The sequence below is a fragment of the Corvus kubaryi genome, unplaced genomic scaffold (genome assembly GCF_017639235.1).
Source record: "Corvus kubaryi isolate FWS band 111438036 unplaced genomic scaffold, C.kubaryi_AGA036_p1.0 37392, whole genome shotgun sequence".
Classification (NCBI taxonomy): domain Eukaryota; kingdom Metazoa; phylum Chordata; class Aves; order Passeriformes; family Corvidae; genus Corvus; species Corvus kubaryi.
The window spans coordinates 1,598,332-1,625,685 of NW_024581131.1; the positions used below are offsets into that span (position 1 = coordinate 1,598,332).

Consider the following 27,354-nt stretch of genomic DNA (forward strand, 5'->3'; position numbering starts at 1 on the left):
CTCACACTTGCTGTAATCCTTGCTGGCAGACAAAATTTCTACCTCATTTGCTCATGTGCAAGTCCCTTAAAACGGAGTCTTGGTGTTTTGACACTGAGAGTGTTTGTTTCTTTTTCTATTTAGGTGCACATGTTAGCATGTTTCCCAAACATAATCATTGCATCAGACTCGAGGCTACCTTGTGTGACTGAGAGCTTCAGAGATACATTTTCTCCATGGAATTTTGACAAACGCTTTCCATTTGCTGGAATAAGTGATGACGAACTACTTGCATGCATCACCAAAAAGGAATGTGACAGCTCATTAATTGTTCTGCTGCAACAGAACAAGTTCTGTCAGTCATGAATTGAAATCTTTGTTAATAACACATCAGCACGTGGCAGTGGTACTGTGATTCTAAAGCATTAACCATAATATTTTTAGTGTCTAGAACACTGTGAGTGCTGCTTTTATACCATACAACTTTATTGTAAAAAATATATGTATATATGTATTTTATACAATCTATATTATAGGGGATTTTTATAGAGTTCAATTCAAATATTGGAGTTTAAAGTGCAGTAAAGCATGTGATGCATTTAAGAAACCTGCATTTATGCTTTGCAGTTTTGCCTGAAATGTTACCATACTAATAGCCCTCAATTCTCTTCCATTGCACAGGATTATCATAAAACCTTTCCTTTTCTAGCAATCATTTTTCTCTTTTCCAGGTACAACCTGGATGTGTTCAGAGAAAATAATCAGCGTAGGCAATTAAAGATATGCAATAGGTTCTATAGTTGATGAGACTTTTTAGGGGCTGTGCTTTGTTTTGTTTCAGAGTTGAAGGTGAGAGAGGATAATTTTGTGGTTGCAGATACTGAATGACAAAGAATCTTTGCCTGATACAGCATTGTTATGATGATAACCAGTCTATTTCAATTGTCTTTCTGTCTTAGTCTTTAAAATATTTATCATAATGCTTTCATCTGTCTTGGAGAAGATGTTTTTTAAATATCATCATAAAAAACACATTAGAAAATTAATCTGCATCACAGTTTGGAAGGTTTACGGTAAGGAAACATATGAGGTCACACTAAACGTGTGGAACAGAAAGAAGTACTAAATCGTTTCCTTACTCTAAAATGGTCTAAGTTAACCTTTTATCCCCTGATCATGTAGCTGTGTGGGTGGGTGTGTTGCTATGGCTTGGCTGGTTTATGGTACATCAGCTGTTCTGCAGTAATTGCCCATGGATTTGCTTTTATTTCCAGTGCAGTAAGACATTCCCTGTGTATTATCTCTGGGGGGTGGTAACTTGAGATGTTTTGGTTTTTAAAAAGAGTAAGATGCTTCTGTTGGAGCATTTGAAAAGTAGCAGCTTGAGCCACACTAATTGTCTAATGGTTGTGTCTGAGGGGCCCTAATACTTAGGAAAATTTTCCCAGAGAGCAGGGGTAGAGTCACCTCCATGTGAAACTGCAGCAATCCTCAGGTCTTGCGTCAGGCACTATCACCCTGCTTCTACCATTTGAGAAACCTGGTAATTCATGTTTCCTGGAATTAGGAGGTGTATCTATTCAGAGTTTTGGATTCATCATGTTGCTTCAAAAGTTTGTTTTAATTTAATGCTTCTATTACTTTATTCTTAACTTCCAGGTGTTTACTTTGCACTTTCTTTACAATACTCAAAAAAAATTTGGGCTACTGCTTACACAGCACATATAATAATGTTAAATGTATTGATTTAATTTATTACAACATTAATATTTGGTATCTCAGCATTTCTCTTTGGTTTGATTAAAGGTTCAGTTAACAATTTCTATCCTGCTGATTTGATCCAATAGTTCCAGTGTCACAGGTGACTGACAGTTTTACGCAGATGATAAGTCTCTTGAGATTTATATATATATTTTTAAGGTTTCATCATTTGACATATATTCTGAAGATTTAGGTGAAAATTGATGAAGTCCCATGAATACCTAGTTGAAAAGCTGTCTCTACTTCTGTGGCAGGCAATTTCTGTCATTTACTCCACTGCCCTCTTAATCTCACAGCTTTTCCTGCCTACATCGGTGCAAACTCCGCTCTTCAGAATGACAGCTTGTGTCTGCTCACTACGTAAGATGCTTATTTCTCAGCTATTTGACTTCTTTTCCTTTCCTACCAGCCTGGGTTCAACATTTGCATGTTAATAATATCAGAAAAGTCAAATTTGCATCTTTTACCCCCAGTAATCATTTTGTATACAGTCCGAGGATGCAATAATGAACCAGTTCTGAGAGGGCAACTCATGAATGTAAATAGTCCCATTTTACAAGTATTTTGCCAAGGTCAGTGGGAGAGAGGAGGGGGGTCAGAAGTAGCTCCTTAGTCACAATCACATCTGGAGCTGAAACAGACTCTTTCTTTGTCTGTAGAAATTTGGCAATGTCTTAGGGTTGCCAGAGTTTGGATGCTAAAATCTGGGACGATGTCAGAGAACTAAACCGTGCATACATAGATTAACTGTGCATGGAAAGTACAATTTATCTGCATAATAACCACTTTTTCTGGATGCCTTGATTCCTGTGTTTTAGGAAAAACAACAGTTACTACAGAAATGCAGAAAAAGCCATATTATAAAGGCTTTTCATAAGGCTTTAGATTTGGCTACTAGAACATAACTCCTTAATTATACAAGACATCTGGCAATCCTATGAGGTTCAGTCTGCATTTTTCCTTCATCACAGAGGAAATATTAATGCAGCAGCAGAAGCATTCCTTGGGTATAGTGATTATTGTTCAAGATAGCAATACTGGCACTAGGTTTTGACCTCTAAACTTGTTTCTGCTTGGCAGTGGCTTTTGGTATTGTCGAAGTGCAGACTGGTGTCTTCTCAAAGGAAAAATATTTTTGTTTTCTCTTATCTGTCAATCTGTCCACTTAAGTAGCCTTGGCTATCATAATATTATAAAATGCAACTCAGAAGTTGTCTCTGAGTGGGGAAAAAAAAAAGCCTGTCTGCAAGTCCCAAAAAGGATGGTGCTTATGTGGTTCCTTTTGCACTTTCTCAGTTTAATCCTAGATTTTAAGTAAGATGTTTTGGGAATTTAGGCTCTTCGGGGGAAGAAGGTACAGGTTGTTTTCAAAAGCAACTCAAGATGACCAAAAGTTTATATTATTGCCACAAAACCCACCACAGTCAAGGGGCAGAGCGGGTGGCACTTCATAGAAAGTATCTTCCAGACAAATTAGTCGCCTTTTAAAAAGTTTTTCTTCCGTATACAATGTGTCAGACTGATGAAGTGCATAAGCTTTTTCTGTAATTAATGGCCAATCTTGTAGTTTCACTGAGCAAATATTTTGTGTTTGACAGTCATTGTACATAATCAGTCTGGAATGATGCCATAAAGAGGAATCACTGAACGTACGCTTGAGGAACGAGATCATTGGCCCTTAGTTATCAGCTGCTGAATAATCCAAGCTTTGTGTCCTCCTATCCCCTGAAACATTTGCACAGGTTGGAAGTACTGTTTGTATATGGGGCTTACTGCTTTCCAAATTCAGGGCCTTTTATGTTACAGCTCAGCACAAAACCATGGCGCCGTGTAGATTTGAGAAACTTGAAGTACTTTGAAATTCCCCAATGGCCATGATGATGTATGTCTGGAATGACAGAGCTGTGGTAAAAGGTTTTAAATGAGTTTAGTTCTTTCTGCTGCAGCAGTGCTGTTACCTGAGCTAATTGAAGACAGGAGCAGTGTTAGCATCCTCTGCCCAGTGCCCCAGCATGCTGCTGGGGAGCCCAGAGAGAGCATTAAGCCTCTTGAGTTATTTGATTTATGGTGTCTCAGGTAGTTTGTCAGAGTGGTAGCTTGAAAATAGGCTGTATCCTTAGACCTTTTGTAGTTTCAAATAACATTGTTTGAATTCAGTGCTCAGTAGTTGTGTATAAAATTATGACCAGCATTGTCTTATCTGTAGTATTATCAGAAGCTCTGACTGTTTTGAAGCAAGAAAGCTTTTCAGGAGTTTTTTTTGGGAGAGTCATTTATTAGCCTGCTTCCAGAAAGGTTCATTCAAGGATGAGAAAACCACAGTGTGAACCGTGTAGATCTAATAACTATAAGACATCAAGTAATTTTTAAAATTCCTTCTATTTTAGATCAATGACACAAAAAAAGGAAGAGGAATGGTGGAGGAGCTATTGGAATTTTAAACTAAAATTAGGAAATTGATGATGCAGTATACAGTAGGATTTTTCTGTACACTTTCATACCCCTAGAAATATCTACTGATTGTATCTGGTTTGTGTTTTGATAGTGAGTATTTATATACTCTCATTTTTTGTTTCAAAGTGGAATACCAAGTATAGATATATATTTGAGCATAATTAAGAAATCAACTTCTGTCCCAATTCTGAAGTTATTCAACATGTCCAGATGTGGACATACAAGCAAGTTGTTATTTTTTTTCCACAAAGTGATTTGATGAAGGGGAAAAAATATTAGAATTTGCTTGAAATTTAAAAAATCTGATCGATCTCATTTGGAACTCTAGACTTGCTGTGTGCCAATCACAGTGGTCGAGGTTGAAGAGGACTCTGGAGTTTTTAAAAACTATTACAGGTATTACACTGAAAATAGACTGGTAAAATATATTCAACTGGTTTGTTGAAATTTGAGGCTTAAAACATGTCATTGTAGAGTAAAGTTCAGTTCTGACGTCACACTTTTGACCTTCCTCAGTTTGTAGCACTTTGATTTTCCTGCAAATGTCTTTGTCATTGTTTTAACTTCTTTAAACACACAAGTGCTCATGGCAGAGGAGGGGCATAAAGAGAAAAGAAAAAAATATATGTAAGAAAAAACTGTCTGGTATTATTATGGATAAAATATTTGAGAAAATAATTCTTTAGTGATTTTATACATTTTGGTCTTATTGTTATTTGGGAATCATGCAACTTTCTTTTCACTTTTCAAGTTAAACTTGATCCTTGCTTGAATGGTCTTCATTACAAAAACTGAAATCTTACTCTTTTTACAGATTACACAAATCACATTTATATTGCATAAAGATGCATTTTCTTTTCTTTACTTATTATGCAAAATGATTATTTATGGGTTTAAACTTCCCATAAAACCAGGAGTATTGTGAAGTGGAATGGAAAATTTCACAACTGTGCCCTGGTATGGCTGACTAGAGATGCTCAGAAGGCCCCTGAAGCGCTTGCAGGATGTTGGTGTGTGACAGATGGCTCCTGGTTTTTAGAGGTGGTCACTCCTTGGCTTGTACCTCATGCCATGACTTTATTAAGTAAATGGCAGGCCTCAAGTAGGCATTTCTGTCCTGTCAGCTTTATCCTCTCTGTATAAATAGTGAGGTGATAGGAAGCCTGTAGGAGGGTTTTTTTTAAAGCCAGTTATTAGCTGGGTAAATGCTGTGTCATAAAAGTTTGTGGAGTTATTATCTATCTAAATATTTTTGTAAAGGTTTTGATTGTTTTGTTTCACTCCTTAAAGGTGACAAATGCATTTGTTAGTACTGACAGTGCACTTTGTATTGAGGCTTACAAAGCTAAATTTAGGGTGGTGCAAGTAACAAAACTGTGCCAGGGCTGAGGTCAGAGATAAATATTGAACTTATCTGAGTCTGAGGGGCAACTGCATGGCCTCAGCATTTCTGTGTGATATGGGAATGGAGAGATTGTGCCGTGGCAGGAGACAGACACAGCTCCTTTGCATCCCTTCAGCGTTCTGCGGAGGTTGCCTGGCACTTTTTCATGCCCTTCACAATTTTGTCATTCTAGATTTGTGTAAAGGATAGATTTGAACTGTTATATTTCGTTTCCTGGAAGTTAGTAGAGCAGAAGGAACAATTCCTGCAGAGAAAGAAGTATGTTTATTCAGTAAATAGTATTGGGGGTATAATATGTATTTAGCTCCGTTTCAAAGGAAGTGAAGCTCATATGATTCTGCCTTGCAGGCAGAAAGGTACAGGACAGTGTCTGTGCTACCTGTATTTACCTGTGCATTTGTCCCCTCTTGCTAGCTAGCTTTTGAACACGTTGCATCATTTAAAAAAAACTGAAAGAAGAGGGGATATTTTACTGATGATCCAGTTCCTTTAAGTTTTGGGATTGTAGGTATTAATGATTTCATGGCAAGCTCCTGTCTGTGCTCTACCAGGTAGAGATTGCTGTGGGAGAAAGACCTCACAAATGTTGTGAATGCATGGCAATCCTAATTTCAATCCAATATTTTGCTGTATTGTTTTTGACTGTTCCCTTTTGCTCTTTTACTGTGCAATATTTCATTACATGAATTTCGAGACATTAGTCTTGAACTTTTGTTTCTTAATTTCCTTACTTGAAGTGAGACCTTTGCGAAAGTTTGCTAAAATTACAAGGAACAGAGATCCTTTCAGTAAATCTTTAACTACATTGCAGGTACCAGGTAATCAGGCAGGAGTTTCCCTGTTGCCTTGTTATCCCGAGGTTTCTAAAGATGTGAAGTTCTTTATGGTTCTGTCTTCCTCCAGCTGCTCCCTGTCTACTCTAAAAGTGTGTTGAGTATATGACTCTTATGTACCTCTTAGAAGATGTTTACACTCTTGGAGTTAAAAGTTGCCAAATTGATTTTGATTTATGATTTCTAATGTTCTGCTGTATTGAACATAATGAATATTTTTTGATTTTTGCGCAAGTGTGAACAAATTGCTATGTTTTATGAATAACTTTATATATTTTGGTGGGGGGAGAGAGAAAGTAAGAGAGATGATGGATTTAGGCATCTTCTTAATTTGTCTACAGTTGAAACTAATATGCTTTATACACTTATTTGGGGAAGTAATGTTGGGATAGGGCTTGTAACAGAGGTATGGTTGTATTCTTCATTTTAGACTATCTCCTTCTGTAGTGATGGTTGCCAAGCAGTGATACTGTAATAATATTTTGACAGAAACTATTCCTGCTATGTCAGGAAGCAAAACAGAAAACTGCTAACAAACAAGGCATATTTACATGTTTAATCACGTTTCTGGTTTGATTTTTCTATTATGCATATGGATCAGTGTGTGTTCTTTTTAATAAACCTGGGGATAGTCTCGTAATACACAAAGGGTAGACTAATCTTTTTAACTCTAAAATAGCCTGACTTTTTCCTGATGAAGGCCCCCAGAGATTGAAACATGTGTAGACTTTAATTTTCCTCTATTTTGACAATTAGTGAAACTTGCTGTGAACAAAAGAGCATTGAAAAATTAATTTGATATGACACAACTGTCAAAACTTACTCAGATATGCTCAGCTTGAATCTTGCTTTATACCTGCCAAAAAAATATCCCTGACTGCATTTCAGTTGATGTCTGGAGAGGATCTTTTTATTAAATTTTAAATTACTAATTCTTTTTAAAAACAAAAATATATGAAACTCAGATGGTGATATTTGAAAGAAGACAATAGAAATAATGTTTGTTCTAATTCACTCGCATAAGTAAGGTAAAATAATGTCATTATTGACTCGTTTTTCATGAATAAGTACCCTGTGCTTTTTGAATGAAAAGTTGCATTATGTGAGTCTTGGGGCTTAAGCAATTATTTAAGATATTTCCTGCAATTTAAATACTGGCATCTGGGTTCATATTTTTGAAGAAGCTTACTAGGAAGGAAAGATCAGGTGATGCTGGAGCATCCGTAGAGCAGAGTTGAATGCTGAGAGTTCCTTCAGGCTGTCTCGTGCTCTCTCAACCCTGTTCTGAGCCCCAAGATTCAAAAATGCTTGCATAATTGGGTACTGTTTTGTGACTTATTAATTGCTCTATTGGGTATATAGTTGCATGTGAGCCAGATTGGCCACTTTCCCAGCTTGCATCACTGGCAGCTGTTTTGCTTGAGGCAGATGGCTTGTGAGAGAAGCACCCATAAATTAGGGCATTGCTACTTTTTTCAAACCATTCTGTGAGAGCAAACCTGAGGAGATGATGTTTCAAAGTGGGTTTTGTCCACCCTGCTAATTTTCTTTTAAGTGTCTAAATAGCACATTTTACAGTCATCTCTATTTTTTAAAAGGAATTGTAGGACAGTGCAGACACTACAGTGTAATCAGCATGAAAATGTTAAATTATATTAAAAACCATTGGTGATGCTTTCTATATGAAAGAAGGTGGTGAAAAAAAGTTATATCAGAGAGAGGAAATAGCCTTTATATAATGAGAGTAAGAGCATTTTTAAGGGCTATAGCAAGACAGGAAATGGAATAGCATACAATAGGAAAACTTCAATGGTCTACTCAAGTGTTTTAGACATTTGTGTGACATTTTTCTTCTGGACTTCATGCTCACAGGTAGAAGTTTAATAGCTAGAATTCTATAAAGCTACTTCTAAAGAGTAGTATGAGACTTGTGCAACTTCCTTCTAGTTAAGAATTCTGTTATCGTGCTTCTTCATCCATAGTTAAATTCCATACGTGTACACATACTACTGCGTTGGAGACTGGAAAAATTCTTCCCCAGTCAGGACCCAGGGACAAACACACACACACCCCTTGCCTTTTTGTGTGTCTTCTCACTGGCATAAACCAGTCTAATCCCAAAAGTTTCATCCTAGAATCATCATTTCTTAAAGCTCCACAGCAATTTAAGCCAGAGCAGCTTACTACTTTTGCTGATTTATCTTTTGTTCCCATACTGTAACATTTGTTAAAACAAATTGCTTTTGGTCTTTTCTAGTTTGTGCCTCAAAGATTCTCATTTACACTTAACCATGCCTGCAGTCCTCCAATGGGTTTTTAGAGCCACCATTACTATGGAGACTGCTTCCGAGTTTGATGTCTCTTGTGCACCTTTGCCATCAGGTTTGTGTTTGAGAAATGTGATATTTGATCTGGACTCATGCTCCAGGAATTAAAGAACTTTTAGAGGAAACATCAATAATTTCCTCCTAAACTTTCATGCGCTGGTGGCAAATTGGGAAGGTTTCTAAATCTACTTCAGGCTCAGTTAGGACCTGCTATAAATGAGGGGAAATAGGTTCTGAAAAAGAATTGATCTCTAACCAAATTTATCTTGGAGAAAATAGTTTTTGCTTCTTCCTTAAGGAAACAACTCTCTTAAGTTGAGCTGTGGCAGAGCTTTTGATCTGTAATGCTGGTCCAATCTGCCTTTGTGTATGGACTGCTGTCAAATCTGTGCTTTACTGCCTTACTGTGAAGAATTTGGGAGCAGTTCTGCTTACAAAGTGGCCACAGAACCAAAGTCTGTCTGTCTTTATCATGATGTTATTTATAAATTGCCTGTTAGTTGTTAAAGCATTTAAATAGTTTTGCTCTTGTGGTTATGACAGATGTTGATCCCCCAACCCCCCAATATTTATGATTGTCTTGAAATGCAAGATTTGTTTATTTTACTACTGAGAGAAAATGCTGAAGTGTAACAGTGATCTTCCTGCTCTGCTGAACTTGTCACAGGACTCCTCTTTGTACGTGCAAAAGACACTGTAGGAAGTTGGAATCTGAAGAGAGATTTGAATTCTCCCTTGCTGTAATGGTTCAACACAGAATTAGTTTTTAAAATAACATTAATTTTTGGAGGATGAGTTTTCTGTGTTCCTGTGCAGTCTGGAGAGATGACGTGATTTAGTGCAATCCTAGTTATGCTGCGTATGACCTAACCTAGAGCAAATATTTAAAACCTTCACTCACACATGCTCTCTTTCAACTAAAATTAACTTCTGCGATAAGACCCAGACATTGTCATTAAAAATAGGTTCTAGAGTAAGCCAGTTGGTAGTTATGGGGTGGGTGCAGAAATTATTACTATCTGCTCTGTCCTATGTAATAAAGATTAAAATTAGTCCCTTTGGGCCTAATATTTCATAAGTGTTTGTGTATCCTGTTTTGTCATCTGCTGTTAAAGCTGCTGTGGCTGCTCTTCCTTCGTGTTAAAAGATACTTTCAGCAATCAGTGCCATAATTGAAGCACAAGGAAACAGAGGCAGGTGCCAGCACAGAGCTCCACAGGAGGAAGGGTGTCCTCCCTGTTTGATTTAACCTGGAATTGGTAATGGGTCTTTATTGAACATTTCTGACTGATAACTGCCTAACAGAGAGGAGGAGACAGGGCAGACCTCGTTGAAATCTGCAGCTTCCTCATGAGGGGAAGCACAGGGGCAGGCAATGATCTCTTCTCTCTGGTGACCAGTGACAAGACCCGAGGGAATGGCCTGAAGCTGAGTCAGGGGACGTTTAGGTTGGATATCAGGAAAAGGTTTGGATTTCACCCAGAGGGTGGTTGGGCACTGGAACAGGCTCCCCAGGGCAGTGGTCACAGCACCAGCCTGACAGAGCTCAAGAAGTGTTTGGACAACACTCTCAGGCACATGGGGTGGCTCTTGGGGTGTCCTGTGCAGGGCCAGGAGCTGGACTTTGATGATCCTTGTGGGTCCCTTCCAATTTAGGGTATTCTGTGATTCTATGATAATGGTCTTCACTGACCAAGAAAGAGCCACTGCACAGGTAGGCCTGGAAAGATTGAAACCTTAATGGTCTAATGCAGAGAGGGGGTTGAAATAAGGGCAAACTCTAAAGGGTTCTTATTGTAAAATTATGAAAGCAGGAAAAAAGAGAAGCAGCAAATACAGTGGGTAATTTTCAGGTGAACTGGGTTTGGGGTTTTTTTTGTTTGGTTGGTTGGTTTTGGTTTTTGTTTTTTTATGAAGTCTTCCTCAAAATTTGAGGGACTTTTCATTGTTTAGTTTTTGTTTCTTTTTTATGAAGTCTTCCTCAAAATTTGAGGGATTTTTCGTTGTTTGTTTTGGTTATTTTCCCCATCAACCTTCTCTTGACTGATCTTTGGGTCAAAATCCCTGGCAATATGCATGGCAATTATGTGCTATCTTGCTGATGTAATTGCCCTTATTGGCCATCTGACTGTCCTTGGCAGAAACAAATGCAAAAAAGTTAGACAGTATAAACAGGCAGGTTAAAAAGAAAGGATTAAAAAAAAAAAAAAAAAAAAAAAGAAGGAAAGGCAAAAAAAAGTACCATAGAAGAAATCATTCTGTGTTTCCATATATTTCAGACAAGGTTCTCTCCATCTGTTTTTATATTTCTGAGTTTATGACAGCCTAATTTTAACCCTTTGTCTGCAAAGTATCTTACTTTACAATGGTATCCATGGTGTATAGAACTATATGTCAGTGATTTTTTTGTGATTTTTCTTTCCAATTCTATTAGCATAAATAGAAATTCTTCTATGTACAATTTGATTATTTCTCTCTTATTTCTTATGGATCATGTGCTCATTAGCCATCACCATCAAACTGAAAAATAAGCACTTGTGTAGATAAAGCAGATCATGGACCTTTGTGTGACAATATGGGAAGTCTGTAAAATGCTTTTAAAATAATAAATAATTCTTTTGAAAGAAAATAACGAGTTAAGAAATAGTAATTTAGGTTCTCACAATAATATTTTCTTTCCTTATTTCTCCTTTGCCCTGCCTCAGGCTGCTGCTCATCTAATTTCTTTCCAAGCAGTAATAGTAAAATTATTAGAGGATAAAGAATGGGGAAAGAACTAAACTTGTTTTCATTTAGAAATGTAATTAGTAATGAACACATTCAAATTTCAAATGCAGCTTCTGAAGGTCTCTAGCTAGTTTTAAAGCAAGTGCTAATCTCCTCAAGAATTCTTACACATTTTTTCTGAATTTAAGTTATTTTAAGCTGTTCGGTGATGATGTTCAGAGACAGGTACCCTGTGCCTTTTACAGCAGTTATAGTTACAGTTGTGACAGTGCCTGTCATCTTAGGATTAGACTTGTAATTTCCTCTGATCTTCAAAAAGTAGGTTCTAATTGGATGTGTGATAACTGATCAATGTGTTTGATTAGTTCAGTATAATTGTAAGCAATTCTCAGCTCTATTGGCCTGCTGTCTGCACCTGATTCAGTTTTGTGTTTAATATTTGGTGTTGCATTTTGTTGCTTGAGATCTCTGCTGCTTGATGTCTCTATTGAACCTTCCTGATCATTTTTAGTTGCCTGCCAGATGTTCACATTTTGAAAGTGTAATGAAAAATAAGAGGTGAGATGCATGCAAAAGCAAAAGTTCTGTAGCTTACTTTTTCCATGCATTTTCTGTGTGTTACGCAAGATGATGTTTTAATGTTTCTTCATTGATTGTGTTACTTTTTTTGCTGATGCTCTAGTGTAACAGAGGTGATAATACTGTTAGTGCAATAATGCGTTTCAAAGAGCTTTTTTAATGTGATTAGATAGTTTATATACTCTTTTTTGTAGAGTTTGTGTGTATATATGTGTGTACATATACAGCTGTATATGCATATACGTGTATATAAAAATATACACAGCCTGAAAAGGAATGTTATTAGGGTTTCCCAAGCTCTTTGATGTGTTTTGTATTTAAGTTTTGAAGAAGCCACATACTTAGTTACTGCTGGAGGAGGGTTAGATCATTAATGTCAATTATTCTGCAAAAGGGAACAAATAGATTAAAGAGTATCTGAGCCATAATATAAGCAAATCGTGTGGGTAATATTTATATATTTTAAAGTATATTTCCTTTAAAGTGAATGACTGAGTCATGTGGAACACTCTGGGTGGAGCATATTGGATGGAGAATATTCCAGAATATTCCAGACTACAAGAGTGGAAGAAGAATGCTGAGTCTATTTAGTCGAGAGAAGAGAACACTGAGAGGGGATCTCATCAGCGCATATAAATATCTCCAAGGCAGGTGCTAAGGGGATGGTGTCAGACTGTTTTTGGTGCTGCTCATTGACAGGACAAGGAGCAATGGCCATAAATTGAAACACAAGCAGTTCCACCTCAAAATGAAGGACTTTACCCTGAGGGTGGCAGAGCACTGGAACAGCTGCCCGGGGGGACCATGGAATCTCCTTCTCTGGGGACATTCAAACCCCACTGATGTGTTCCTGTGTGGTTGGACTGGATGATCTCCAGAGGTCCCTTCCAACCTGAACTATTCTGTGAGATTTACAGAAAGAGTTTGGAGATCTATAATTCAGACAGAGGTGGATGAGAGGAGCAATTCTGTAATCAGGCCTCAGTAGGAAACTCCCCAAGGATATAAAGGACAGTACAGTTTCATGCAACTAGGAGGACTGCTAAGATGGACCCATTTTTATAATTACTTTTTTACATTGATTTGAGATAATACCAAACTGGCCTCCTCATCTCAGGCTTTTATCTTGAGCAATTATCAGCAGTGGCATTTCTTTCAGAAGTGGGTTCTTTCCCATGTGGGGCTCTCTGCCATGTTTTGTCAAATCACAGTTTGGGCCATCCTTAGCTGGAGGACACATCTGGGCTGTGGTGAGTAGCCATGGATTGATGAGTCTATGTGAAGTTTTTGAACATCTTTGGTTACATTTTTTTCTGTAAAAACCAGCAGGAATTACTTCAATAATTTATTTATGTCGTGTGTGAGAAAGACCTCCTTAGGCTTGTTTTAAGCCTGCTGCCAGATGGTCTAATTACATGGGCCCCCATTCTTGTGCTTGTGAACAGCGCGGACCAACCATTCCATGACACTTATAACTACAGAGCATTGCAGTAATCCCTCTGTTTTCCTCACGCTTGAGGGATCCCAGTCTCGCAGTCTGTGCAGCTCCTCATAGTAGAAACTGCTCCATCCCTTTGATTTCTCTCATTAGCCTGCCCTTTTCTATTTCTTCAATACTTCTGTCTCTCTGCAGCTTGGACTGTGGGTGTTGCTCGGATCTATGCAGTGACGCTGTTTTGTCTGTATTGTCTGACATTCCTTTTCTAATATTTCATTTAACATCTTTGAGAATGGGGCTGGTGCAAATGACTCCAAGATCTCTTTCCTGGTTGCTATTGGTGTAATATAAGCCTGGCGTTCCACACAAATAGTTTAAAATTTATTTTTGTTCTCAGCGTTTACTCATTAGTGCAGAATTCCAGCAATGTGTTATTCCTATTTAATCACTAGATTAGGGCCTATTGATTCCTTTCCACAATCAACTCTATTTTTGACTATACTCGGGAATTTTGTGTCATCTGTGCATGTTGACACTTCAGACATCTACTGCTGTTTCAATTCACTTTGAGAGGGGTGATTAGGATAGATCCCAGCTTGAATCTTTGAGGAAGTCTCTATTGGCAATTTTTTTTCTTTTCTGTGAACATTCTACTCTCATTCTTTACTTTTTATGTTTTAACAAATTTCTAATCCTGAGAAGAGCCATTCCTTTCTTCCCATGTAAATGTGATTTCTTTGGGACCATTAATGGGAGACCATGTCAAAGTTGTTCATTGTGTTTTGTTTGTGTCTGTTTTTTTTAAATCAAAGCACACTCACTGACTGGTCCGCTTTTATTGATAAGTGCAGTCTGTTTCAAAAGTCTGTTTCAAGTAGACTTGTTTGGCATGGTATTGGTGTAGAAAACCCTACTGATTTTTGTCAATATTACATTTACATAGTGCAGCTGTAAATTAATTTTGTAGGGTCCTGCCCCTATTTCATCCCCCCCAATTTCTGTCCATTTTGTCTGACATTTTCCTCACATTTTTCTGGATCCTTTTAGAAGCTGATGGTGTAGCTGCCATTTTCTGGTCCTATGATACAAGACATAGTTTGTGATTGGTTTTAACACAATGTACAGGGTTACTAGAATAAAATCTTATTTTACATGAATGACTAAATACCTGATTGTTTGTTTTGTCCAGACATTCTCCTACTTTAATTTGTATGTGCTTTGCAAAAGTATTTGATTAATATACACATTTTGGACATCATAAGTTAACTGATATGTTAAAAATACTCAAATAGACAAAAAATTCTAATTACTTCATATCAGTTTAAATTTAATAATGAAATGCTGCAGAAGATATTTTTATATGTATTAATTTTAGAATGAAATTATAATTCCTGAAATGGAAAAAATGTTTGTTTTTAAAGCATGAGGTACATAGCGTTCAGTTTAAAACCCCCAAGCTATATAAATATTTTCCTTTTTAATAAAGATTATGAGGTTTTGGGGATTTAAAAATTTTTTTTAATGGAATAGCCAATTATAGTGGTCTGATAGGTTTTGTCAAAACTTGCCTGATTTTCTCTCTGGGACAGTATTTTTCTAGTCAGATATTGCTGAGAGTCTTGGCATCCCATTGTTTTTCTATGGTTCAAATTCTTGGTATTTTCCCCTTTTCTGCTCTAGAGAAAATAAATCAAAACATATGCAAGCTCTATGAGATGCTAGTTGAGAGCTGAATTTGTTGATAAGAACATAGAATTAGTCACAGATGAGTGTAGGGGTTTTTTTTTTAGGTTCATCTTATTAGTAGCTGAAAAAAACATTTGAAAACACAGTCTGAAAGAGATTTCATAGCAAACACATAAAACGTTGATAGAAAAAGGCTGAGAAATGAAAAAATTAGTGTTGTTCCCCAAGGAAAAGTTCCTTTGCATGCATTTATAAAATCTTATGGATTTATTGGGCGTGCTACACTGTAACTTTATTGTAAGTAATACTTGTCCCAAATGGCAAATTATATTCTCACTGCCAGTGTTGTTCTCTGTAGATGTTTATGTAACTTTCACTGTTGTGATGATTTTGCTAAAAATGTCTTGTAGTTTAAAAGAAGATTCCAATGCCTTTCTGCTTGCATAGAAAAAACTGGCAAGCTATCGTTATTATCTTACAGTCACTGGAAGACACTTGACCCATCTTGACCTCCTTCTTTAATATTAGTTCTCCATCTGAGTCATGCTACCAAAATAAAAGAAAAAAAATAAAAGATTTTGTTGAGTCTGGGTATTTAGAAGATATTTATTTTTTTGGAGGGGGGTGGGAGGTTTGGGTAATGATTTTAGTCATCAAAATCGTAAGTAAAATCTGTCATAGAAACAAAGGTTTGATTTTTTAAAGGAAAGTTTCTTTTAATGGAAGGGAGGTGGGGTTAGGATTTCACTCATCAAAATTGTAGGAAAACTTATAGAAACAAAACTAGGCAACATGTTGGCATCAGTATTTTTCACTATTTTTTTTTGTGCTAGGCTTTGGTATTTAGAAACCTTTGCAATAAGAATGCTGTAGGTAACGGTAGTTGTGCCCTACAAATATGGTAGCAAAGTAGCTTACAGAGTAAACCAAAACAGTGGAATGGAAATAGGCTTTTGGATGCAATTTTCCACTACCTTTGTGGGTAATAGGTCGTACAGTTATGTCTTCAAGTGTGTGAGAGTCCTGTGATAGAACAGCAGAATGGAACATAATATATAAAAAGCCAGTGAAGAAAAGAACCTCTGGTTTAGGAGACATTGAATGTGAGACAGAGATGAGTTTTCTTTCCTGGAAGTTCACCTTTAGTTACCACATTAGCAGGATGTGAAATTCAGTTTACACCTACGTAAAGGGGATCACATTGAGAAGGATGTGCTACTAAACCTTATTAAACCCACAGTATTTCACAATGTCTTCTGGAGTTTGAGGCTGGTTGGGATTCTTTTTCCCTCTTTTAGCTGAAATCTGAACCCGTTCATCCCTCAGTCTTTTCACAGAGAAAGCTTTCACCAGATTAGTAAATGGTAACCACTACCAGAGGGGTCTGACTGCATATTTTCTTCCTAGAAAGATGAATTGATCACAAAGCAAGGTGCAATGATGTTTGTGATCCTCCCACACTGCTGGTGGTAATTCTTTTGTTCACTTTGCACATGCAAGATAAAAATATATCTATGCAAGACTTGCATTTTGGGCACAAAGCAGATCTTCCCAAGTAATTTGAAGTTAGTCATCACCTAATGCAACGAGTGGGAAGGCATCATTGTTGTTTATTTTTTGTTTAGAGCTGCATCACAATGTCACTATGTGGGGAAAAAAAAAAATTGCTTTCTTTCAAATCTTCTGTCATTTGATTCTTTTCTCAGCTGCTTACAAAGCTGCCAACTAAAGTAGTACTTACCATGAATACATTAGAGCAAAGTAAATTGGCACTTTCTGTAGAATGCAGCAATTTGCATTCCCCTCTCTTTCTGAGAGCAATCTGTATTACATTCTTCAGAGTTTCAATATTTTTCTCCCCCTAAGAGATTTCATCTTGTATTTCCTGGCACTTCAACCAGAAACTTGTCCATTAAGATAATTTTTCTTAATACTGATTTAACTTTCACTAACATATTTGCTCTTGTAATCAGCCTCATAATTATATTCTCATCTGTTTTTAAATTATTGCTTTTAAGTCTTTAGCTTGAGCAACTGAGGATGGAGTCAGTTCAGTCCCAGTGTATAACTTCCAACCAAAGCACTGCAGCAATATTTGCTTTCCTTTATGACATAATATCTTCTTTGGTGTCTTGACCAGCTTCTTTCAGCTTACTTCTCTAACTCTGTAATATTTCTTTTTGGGTCACCATCAGGTAATTGAAAGAAAAAACACCCATTTGCGTAAAGCTTGTACCCTGTGGCAATTTTTGTAAATAAAACCCCTAAGATGACAACTAACACAATCAAATGACAAGTGTTGGTGTTCAGTGATTTAGAGGGTTTGTTATGCTGAAGGTGCTGTGTCTCTGAAGTAGCCTGAGGGATATGAAAATGCAGCCTCATAGTCTGAAAAAATTTGTTTTGTGCCTGAAATCAGCTGGAGAACAACTTGAAGCTTTTGCAAAAACCAATTGTTCAGTGGGTGAACTGCATGAAAGTTCTGGTGGTTGTTTGCTTCCTCACTGTACAACTTTGACGGTGACAGACCCAGAATGAAAGGGAACTTTGCAAAATCTGCATTTAACTTGAGAAATGCCTTTGTGTGTGATGTTGGATCTGTCAGAATATAATGTTAGGTCTGAGAAAGACTATCAGAGAAATGCAAAGGTGAAAAATCCACAGACTTTTGTACTACACATGTAATATATGCTTACCATGTAGCTTCTTGGGCTGTGTTGCTGTTTACTTGAGAATATCCTTATCTTGAAGTGGCTGCTGTTGCTAATGGCAAGATACTGGACTAGATGATCATTTGGTCTAATTAATTTGATGCTAACCATTCTCAGATTCATGGTAATTTTTGACTAAGAGAGTTGTACGGTTTAATTTTACGCTTCTTGATTTAGAGAGGGAGTGGGGAGAGAGGAAAATATAAGCATTTTTATACATATATATGCTATTTTAAAGAAAAATTTGGGACAAAACTCTGTGTGAAAAATTCAGTATCCCCCTTTTTTGAGCTCAATTCTGTAGGAACACTTGTGTACATATGGCATATTTTCTCTTTGCTGAAAAGAAAAAAATCCTAGATTCATACCTATATTTCCAGGGTAATAGGTGGAAAAACACCAATTGATTGAAAAATGTAAGTCATAAGAGGAAGAAATTGGTTCATCTCTAAGTGTTTTTAGTTACTGCATTAAGAATACACCAGCATACAGTAAAATATTTCGGCATAAGATTTTGGCACATCCTTCTATTGAAGGAAGATAAAATATAAGGTTGTTCCCTCTGTCTGTTCCAACATGATGCATTAACAGTGTGTCAACACAGCAGTAAAGGCTTTTACTGTGTATAATTGTAAAATAATGCCAATAGGTAAATGGGAAAAGGATGTTTGGGGAGCAATTTCTCGATCTTGCTTTTTGTAAAATAAACACCGCTTTAAAAAGAACGGCTTTGGGTTTTTGGATGACAGTAAAAGTGGTGCAGAATGCCAGAACACCGAAGCAACTGCACCGGAGCAGAGCACTAATCCACCTAGCACTATTGCTTTCCTTTGATGGTGATTAGAACCACATGCTCCAAAGGAAAATGCTTATAATGGGCAATTAAAGGATCTGCACATAGCAGGCTTTTTTTTTTTCCTGTCTGCCCTCCCTCCCCCAGTTGCCATAAATTACTGGTTGGCCTTTACTCTGACGTGCAAGTCTGACAAAACCTAGAAGGAACAGGAAATGACCTAAGTGTGGTTTTAGACAGTTTTTTTTTCATTACCTACATAATAAGAAAAAACCCCTCTACTTTCTACCTTTTAGAACCTTTTTGAAACATTAAAAGATCTTAAAAAATATATATAAAAAGAAGATCAGATCAAATAAAACAGACAAGAATGGAGAACTTTCTACAGCAGACAAAGTAGAAGCTGTCCTGCTGGTACTCCTGGGTACAAAAGCAGAAGTAGCATGTCTTTTTAAAAACAACCAAATGAAACAAACATGTAAAAAAAGAAACAAAACCCCAGCCAAACAAAAAAGTATTTTTCTGCTTGCAGGGAGTAGCATTAGCTGTAAGAATAAGCTTGCTGCAGGCTTCTTTGAAGCTTTAGCGTACAGTGGGGCATTTTTGCTCTGTTTTTGTATCTGTGCTGAGGGCAAAGTTACTGAAAATAGTAATGAAGCTTGTGAAAACTCTAAAGGGACTTATTAAAGTTTACCTAGGCGCAGCTCTTGTCAAAGATTTGTATTTGTGGGGAGGATCAGGATACTGTGGAGTCTGGTGGAAACGTTATAGTAGGGAGACACCTGCATGTTCCAGTGTTGTTCTTACGTGTCCAGCCAAATAGATTGCAGGTGCTATTTAGTGTATAGAAGAGTGTTAATTAAAGCAATTAAGAAGAAGCAAATATCTTTTCACTGAAGGAAGATTTTAGGGCTCTTAAAAGAGCAAAAGTAATGTCTTTCATGAAAGAGTGCAGCAGAGTCAACAACTGAGTCGTTGGATAGGGGATATGACTGTTTCCGTCAGGATGTGTGTCCAAACCTCAGAACCATGAAAGCACACACAGCTTCTGTTCAAAGATTGTGGCTATCTGCAGACTTCACAACCCATTGGCCATTTTACAACCTTGGATAAATAAATTGTGTATAGAGTCAGGAAGTGATAAGTATTAGGGTTCCAAAAATACCCTAGTTTTTTCCCCTCTTCCATTTATTTTCATGGGAAGGTTTAGGGAGTGGAGAAAAACCATCATGATTCTTAATGCCCAGAGTATCCTGCTGAGGGCTGTATTTTGTCTTGATCACAACAATCTACTCAAGTGGCTGCTGTTTTGGCCTGCAAGATTTCACAACAGAACGTTGTCTTTGTTATCTAAATAATGCTGCCTCTACTTTGAGAGTCATTATTTGGTTGCATCACCTTTAGTTCATGCTGAATACAACTTAACTACTTCATAACATACTGTTTTTCAACATCTACCTGTTCTACAGAGAGGGAAAAGACCTCTAATAATAAATAAGACCTCCAGGACTTCTAGGTTGTATACTGCTGTGGGGGTTTTTTTTTGTGTTATTAAATTACATAGATAAAACATGGTAATTGATTGTAAGCTGCTACAAAAGACTAATCTAGAAATAAAAGCAATGGATAAATCCTGTTTGAAAGGCAGTCATGAAAAGAAATGGGTATGGACTGCAACCTTTCTCATATTTTACAATAAATTTGTTTCTCATCTAGTTGTAGAATTTGGCTTTTGAGTGAGGTGATTTTTCGAGGAGTTGATTTCTGAATCAAGTTGCTATGGTGTTGGTTTCATTGTTTAGTTAATTCTATGCTTCGTTGCTATGGAAATACTTATTTACGGAGCTAATGCCTAATGGTGTCAAACAGATGCTACTGGCAACTAGGAATCCTTTATATTTGATCAATGAAAGCCTCAGTCAGAAGTAGAAACTCAATTTTGTGCTCATTTTTCTCCATTAAAATTTTGGAGCATGGAATGGAATGGATGTCCTCAAATAGGACAAGTTTTCTTTTCTTTACAAGCATTAAAGCACACATTGAATCTCCTAAAAAGTATCATCAGTGAAACGAAATCCTATTTTATGTTCAGGGAATCATACGGCAATGTTACAAATGTTAACATTGTGTGTGGCCTTAGACAGTGTGCACATCTCAGCTTGGGGCATGGAGAATAGTGTTGGTTATATTTGACTTTTAAAATTGATTTTTAGATTTCTAAGCTCTGCAATATTTTTTTTTTTTTGTAGCTGTGTATTTTAAATCTCTGTATAAGCATTAGTGTTTTTCTTAGTACAACTGTTCACAAACAAATAATTCTGGAGTAACTAAGCTAATATGATTTCGTATTTTATAAGTTAAATTATTAGGAAAACATCACTGCAGTTACCTAGTAAAATATACTTTGAGTTCAACATTAGCATTTAAAAAAAAAAATGTTTAGAAATGCTTAGTGTACTTTTATAGTAATTTCAGTGGTTTATATCTTGACAAAAGTAAAATCCATAATCTTTTGTCATGCTTAAGCCTTTGGAAGTTGAAAATAACTCCTCAAACATAACTTTAGACAAATGGAGTTGTGGTATTTGTATAAAGAAGTTCTAAAAAACCTCCACCCTCCATGGCATCAACTCTTCTGAAAGACACCTCTATTCCAGGCCCTGGAACCGCTGGGTGCGCTGAGATAGGAAAGATAACCTTTTCAATGGAAAAGTAATTAAAAACAAAACCAACCCCCCTGAAGCCCTGCTGATTTGCCTTGACTGTCTTCTCCCATTCCTCATCTGTTTTTAGTTTATTTAGACCATGCACTTCTCAGAGGAGCACTTACTGCCTTTTACTTTGTGAAAAGTAACGTTGCCACGTTCCTGCTGCTGTTGGAGCTATAAGCTGTACTAGGAAAGGCCTCGGTTACTGTTACCTCATGTATTTTTTTACGTGCTTCTGATGTTGCTAACAATGTGTGTTTTGCCAAAAGTGCCGTCCTTAAGCTTTGGTGATGGTTAGGTTTTTATTCTGGTGTTCAAATAGCAGGGCAACTCCTCTGAATTATATGGAAATATTGCTTTTATTCTTTGAGGAAACATAAGCCTGATGCCTGCTGTCAATTTTTCTCCATATATCCACTAAGTGAGAAGTATTTAAGATCTCCTGAGATTTGACTGAACACCCATAGTACTGAATACAGTGTTAATTCTTCAGAACAGCAACTTTGGGCAGAATTTGTTGAGCTTTAACAACTTTTTTAGCCTTTAAAAAAACCCTTATTTTCAGTGACGCAAATTCCTTCTCTTGACACTCTTAGGCTGTTTTGAGTGACAAGTTTCAGTTTGACCTATGCTGGCTGATGATGGCCAAATTGGGAAAGGTCACTTGTACTTAAAGGGGTTTTGTAAGCTGGCTTGTCTTTTAACCGACTGAAATTTATTTCAGAGGCTAAATAGATTCAGTTATTACAGTTAAAAGTAATACAGTCCCCGACTGTTAAAGAACAAGGCATGGTGCATGTGTGGGTTTTTTCTTGGTTAGTTTTTTTCTATTTGAAGCTATTTTCTACTGAAGCTGTCCTTCAAACGCCTGATCAGCTTGTATCAGTGATACAAAACCGGGAGAGTGTGTTCATGGCTCTCTGGATAAGCTGGGAAAACTCTGCGGTTGGACTCAGGCTGATATGAGAACTTCTCCTCCAAGCTGACTGGCAATTTCCTATGCATATTTCTGGTGGGAATGGCTATAGACTTCTTACCTTTCAGAAGTTCATCTGCAACATTAGAGCCCACTGCAGTTTGATTTTCAGAGGAGCTCCCAAACGTGCGATTGCTGTGATGTTGCCACTGACAATGGATGCTCAAAGCCCAAGTGTGTGAATTACTAAGCAGAGGTCTAAGCTGCAGCTTGGAACTTTTATGACTCAAGTCCATCCTAGATAAGGTGTTTCTTGATGGAGGAGGTGAGGGAAGAACGTTATGTGCAATGGATTACAAAATCTTAGTATTACAGATTACAGATCTTTCTGCAACAAGTCTCATGGTTGCAAAATCAGAAATTGCTGAGCCTCTGCAAAAGACCTATTTTAAGGTCTCTTGGTCTGTTCACAGTAGGTCAAAATAAATGGTGTCTTTTCACTCCTGTTGTAATATCAATGTGATATTTGTAACTTTTGTTGATGTACAGTAATGAAAAAAAGCTTCAACTGCTAAGCTCTCAACAAAAAATAATGCCAGAAATGCTGCTTGTTTAGTATTCCAGATTTAGCTTCCAAGGCATGGGGTTAGGCTACTTAAACTAAGTCTGGTAGGTAGTGAGACAAAGTACAATTTCCTTAGTGCTAAGGAGAAAATTATTCTTTAAACAGAGAAATAGAATTTATCAGCTGTTAACCTTTAAAATAGTCACCCTCCTTGTCTTTCAAACCCTGTCAATTCTGCAGAAGGTATATTAAGGAATATTCTGCTGCTTTCTGCTCCTTTCTCCCGAAATTGTTTTTTGTGGGGGAGGCTTTCTGGATTTTGAGTGCCACCTTGTGGTGCGTTCTCAGCACCTAAGGAAAGGTAACCCTCCTTTCACTACTGACCTGCAAGGATTTGCTCAGTGTAGGGATGTACCAAGTCGGATTTACCGTGGAAAAATATTCATTGTTTAGAGATTTGCACTTTTTTCCAGTTGTGCCTAGCAGAAGAGATTGCTACTTTATACCTATAATTCTCATCAGTTCATTTTAATTACTTTGATGTGTGGCACACGGAGTGACCCCTGAAAATGTGACAGACCGTGGTAGCCTGCTAGCTGTGTTGATATACTGCTCTGTCTTCTCTCAGGAGATATGGCTTCTAATTAATGGTGATATATCATGAATTAAGAAAAATCTGATAGCAAAGTACATGTAAACTGAAGTTCTGTTTATTTCAAAACTGTTTTAGTGTCTTTGCTGTAAAATTGGTATCAGTGGAGAAGCTTAAATCTTCTGGTTTAAATGACAACAGAAAATTTTCAGTGATGAATCCAAGCTGTGAAATTTTTCATTTAAGTAAAACTGCATAAAATTATGCCCTGCCATTTAAAATATCAAACCATTATTTGCATTGAAAGTAGATTGGAAGATTTTTCTGCCTTTTGTATACTGGGTGAGCATGGGTCACAAGAGCCTATCTATTTACCATAGTGGGACTAAAACCAAAAGGAAGGTTTTCAACCTCTTTAGTCACAAAGGTGGACCCCCGAAATTGTAGCTTATGTGAGCATATGTACATGTACATGTGGCTTAAAGGATGAATAAAGGAGTTGCAGTAAAATGTTTGGTACAGAAATTTTCTGGAGTTAGCAAGAAGTTTATTGGTTTGGTTTTTTGTTCGTTTGTTATGTTTTTTAAATTATTATTATGAGCTCGTTTGCAACAAATAAATAAAATTAGCTAACATACCACATATTTAAAAGAAAAATAAAATAGTCCAAGAGGGAAACCTCTTTTCTGTCCCCTAATGGAGGCTGCAAGATTGCGAGCGAGCTGACGCAACTCAGTGGCCCATTAGTATCAAAGGTTACTAACACAACTAACAAAACCCATGTGGACAGCTGATCTTTGGTGCTGATTGAGTCAAAAGTTAATGAAGCAGATTAATGCAGTCTCTGTGTGCGAGGACAGAATGAAACCAAAAGATCTACTGATGTTCAATGCAGTACAGAAATGTCAATTTAGAAAGAGAAACCTCACAATGAAGAAAATTTAAAAAAAAAACCACTTAAACAAACAAATGAAAAACCACCCCAGTCTGACAAGATGTTGCTAAAACCAAATGCATCGTGGCAAAATGGGTATGGCCAGAGAATGTTGGTCATTGTCTTACTGTTTGTCAGTGACAGACAGTAAAAAAAAACAAAACAAAAAGACATGGTAGCTAGATTAGTCACTTAGAAAAAACCCCAAACTCTCAAATACTTAAATTCTTAATTTTGATCTGCTTGCTTTACTCAGTATCACCCAGTATGATTTTTTGACAGAGCACAACTTACTCCCAGTCCAAGCACATGCTTCGAGGTAAATCTCTTCAGTTTTCCTAGAAGTGGATGTCATAACTACTAACTTTAAGCGTAGTTTAGTGGTATCTCTGTGAAGATAACTGAAGAGAAAAAAAGCCTTTAAGTGCCTCCCTTGCCTGGGCACTGCTGACACGTCCCCACCTGTGTTTCTTTTTCGACACTTTCTGCACCTTCTTCTGGACAAGCTCCAGACTGGAACATTGTGTTTTCTCCATGGAAGAGCTGTTAGTCCCAGAGGAACAAAAACATACCTAGATCTCACCCGTAAAAATAAGCAGAAGAGCTTCCAGGATTGCAAGATATGAACTACCAAGCGGGGTATTGGCATGTTATTTGTGCTCTGTAGCTACGCAAAAGAGTGAAAAGCTATGTTTAATTTGTGAGTACGCATTTTGCAAATGAATTAATTTATCAGAGAATAGTTAGAATCTGTCTAGAAGTCATGAAGACTGAAAACTTTTGAAACAGAACAGACATCTGAATTTCATTTCTTGTATGTTGTTTTCATTTTTTGTCAGTATAGAAGACAAATTAAGTGAGTGCTGTTGACGTACTTGAAGCTGATAGCATCTTCAAATTGTGTTGCTGACGTTCTCTTGTGGGTTTGGTGGGTTTAGTGAGGTTATTCAGAACATGGAGCTTTGTAGCCATGTTCAAGCAAAGCCTAACAAAACCTCCTGCAAGAAAATGTTTTTTAAAATACCAATTTTTAACCTAAGATATTGGAGAGATTTTTGCCCCCTTTAAAAGTACATTATTTAATGTAATGCTTTCTGCACTGTATTTACAAAAAATTGCTACTGTTTGAATGATTCTGGAAAGAAAAAAATATTTTTGAGGTTTTAGGCTAGATTTGCTTTTGTAAGTTGAGGTGAATAGGAGCAGGAAAGCACTGTCACCACCAAATGGAGTGTGTATGTTAAACGATTTATAAGCAATCCAAAAATATTGAAATAAGGCCGTATTATTCTGTCATCACAATATCTCTGTTGCATGCAATTTCTTCAAACTCTTCTTTAGGGCTTTTGCTGGGTAGCATTAACCAAGAATATGGCCCAAATTACATATGAAAAGATGAAGGGAGAAACATTTCTCATTGCACCACACAATCAAGATTTATGCCATTGCTGTTTTTCAGCATTAGCATATCATCTATTAATCTTTTTTTAATTCTTTTTTTTTTTTTAATCTTTACAGATGATACTTTGGGATTGGGATTTGAAGCAATGGTACAAGCCCTATTACCAGGTCAGTATATTATTAATTTAATTGGGGGTTTGTAAAATGTGATTGAGTACAGAGTTCACTGTAAACTGTCAAATTTCAGTTTTCTGTTGATGCTGTATTTGCCTAATTTTACCCTCTGTCTCTTACATTGTAGTAAGCTCTCGTTGTTCCTGTTCAGAGAATTATGCAAACTTAAAACGAATCACTTTTTTTTGGGCAATTTTTAAATAATTTCTTTCAGTAGAATCAGGGTTAATAAAAATGATGAGGCTGTGGAAGTTGTACCTCTGTAAGGGGCTCCAGCAGTTTGACTGCCAAAATTTGTTGATATTGTTGGAATAAATAGAATACTAAGTTTAATGCTGAGATAAATAGAGATTAAAAAATTCAGAACAGATTTTAAATAGAAAAAAATAAACTGAAAGCTAATGTTGAGTTGTGAATTACTTTTTATTTGTGTGATAAAAACCTGCAGAAACTGCTGTCTGAATGTCTAGATGTATATATTTCCTTTGAAAGAAAAATGTTGCATTAATTTTTTTAAATTTATTTTTAAAAATTCGCAATCCTTATTTAAAATAAAGTATACCATGAAGTCTTTTGACATGTTAATAGTTTGCAACACTTCCATCTATTCCAGGGTGCTGGCAGTGGAAATGGAGTTGATCTCTCAGTGCTGAACGAGGCTCGGAACATGCTCACAGAGCTCCTGAGTGACCCATCTCTTCCACCACATGTGATCTCTTCCCTTCGAAGCATTAACAGTCTCATTGGTGCTTTCTCAGGAGCACGCAGGCCAAAGGCCAGCCCATTCACACCATTTCCTGGCTTCTTCCCCTGTCCTGAAATAGAGGATCCTGCTGAAAAAGACCGGAAGCTGCTCAAGGTCAAATGGCTTTCATTTTCATTCACGTGTATGTTGCAATTAAACAAAAATAAATAGATAAAGAAAAATTCATCTGGAAAGAATGCTCCTGTATGCGTAGTAGGTTCTCTACTGAGTACCCATGGACAATGTTTAAGGTTGAAAGAGAGCAGCTGTGAAAACACATTGAATGAAATCAAGATAGGTACCAAAATGCAAAATTAAGTGGTTGGTGGATAGACAGGTACAAGCACTGGTCTGCACCCTGACAACATCATTCCTCAAAATAACAGCAAATATAAACTGAAGATGTTACAGTCTCATGATATGGGACAAACAGGGCTGCTTTTGATTCTTCCACATTCTTTATCTAACTATTACTGTCAGATTGGCTTTTTCATTGGCCTTTCTTCCCCAAGAAATTTGCTCTTGTGGACAGCAAACCGGCCATCAGCCAGAAGCAAATCAGCTATGTCAAAGGAAAAGTTCCCTTTTCTCTTCAACAGATTACTTTGTGTAAAATCCACAGTCAC

General features: G+C 36.9%; 1 protein-coding gene across 1 annotated transcript in view; it reads left to right on the forward strand.

Annotated features, from left to right (window-relative positions):
- The window catches only part of PDE3B (phosphodiesterase 3B), an 82,753-nt gene that overhangs the window by 38,285 nt on the left and 17,114 nt on the right, over positions 1-27,354 (forward strand). Inside the window, exons 2-3 of the mRNA XM_042038366.1 lie at positions 25,927-25,977; positions 26,597-26,842. Coding sequence (XP_041894300.1) covers positions 25,927-25,977; positions 26,597-26,842 — 297 coding nt within the window. The remainder of the gene's footprint in view (positions 1-25,926; positions 25,978-26,596; positions 26,843-27,354) is intronic.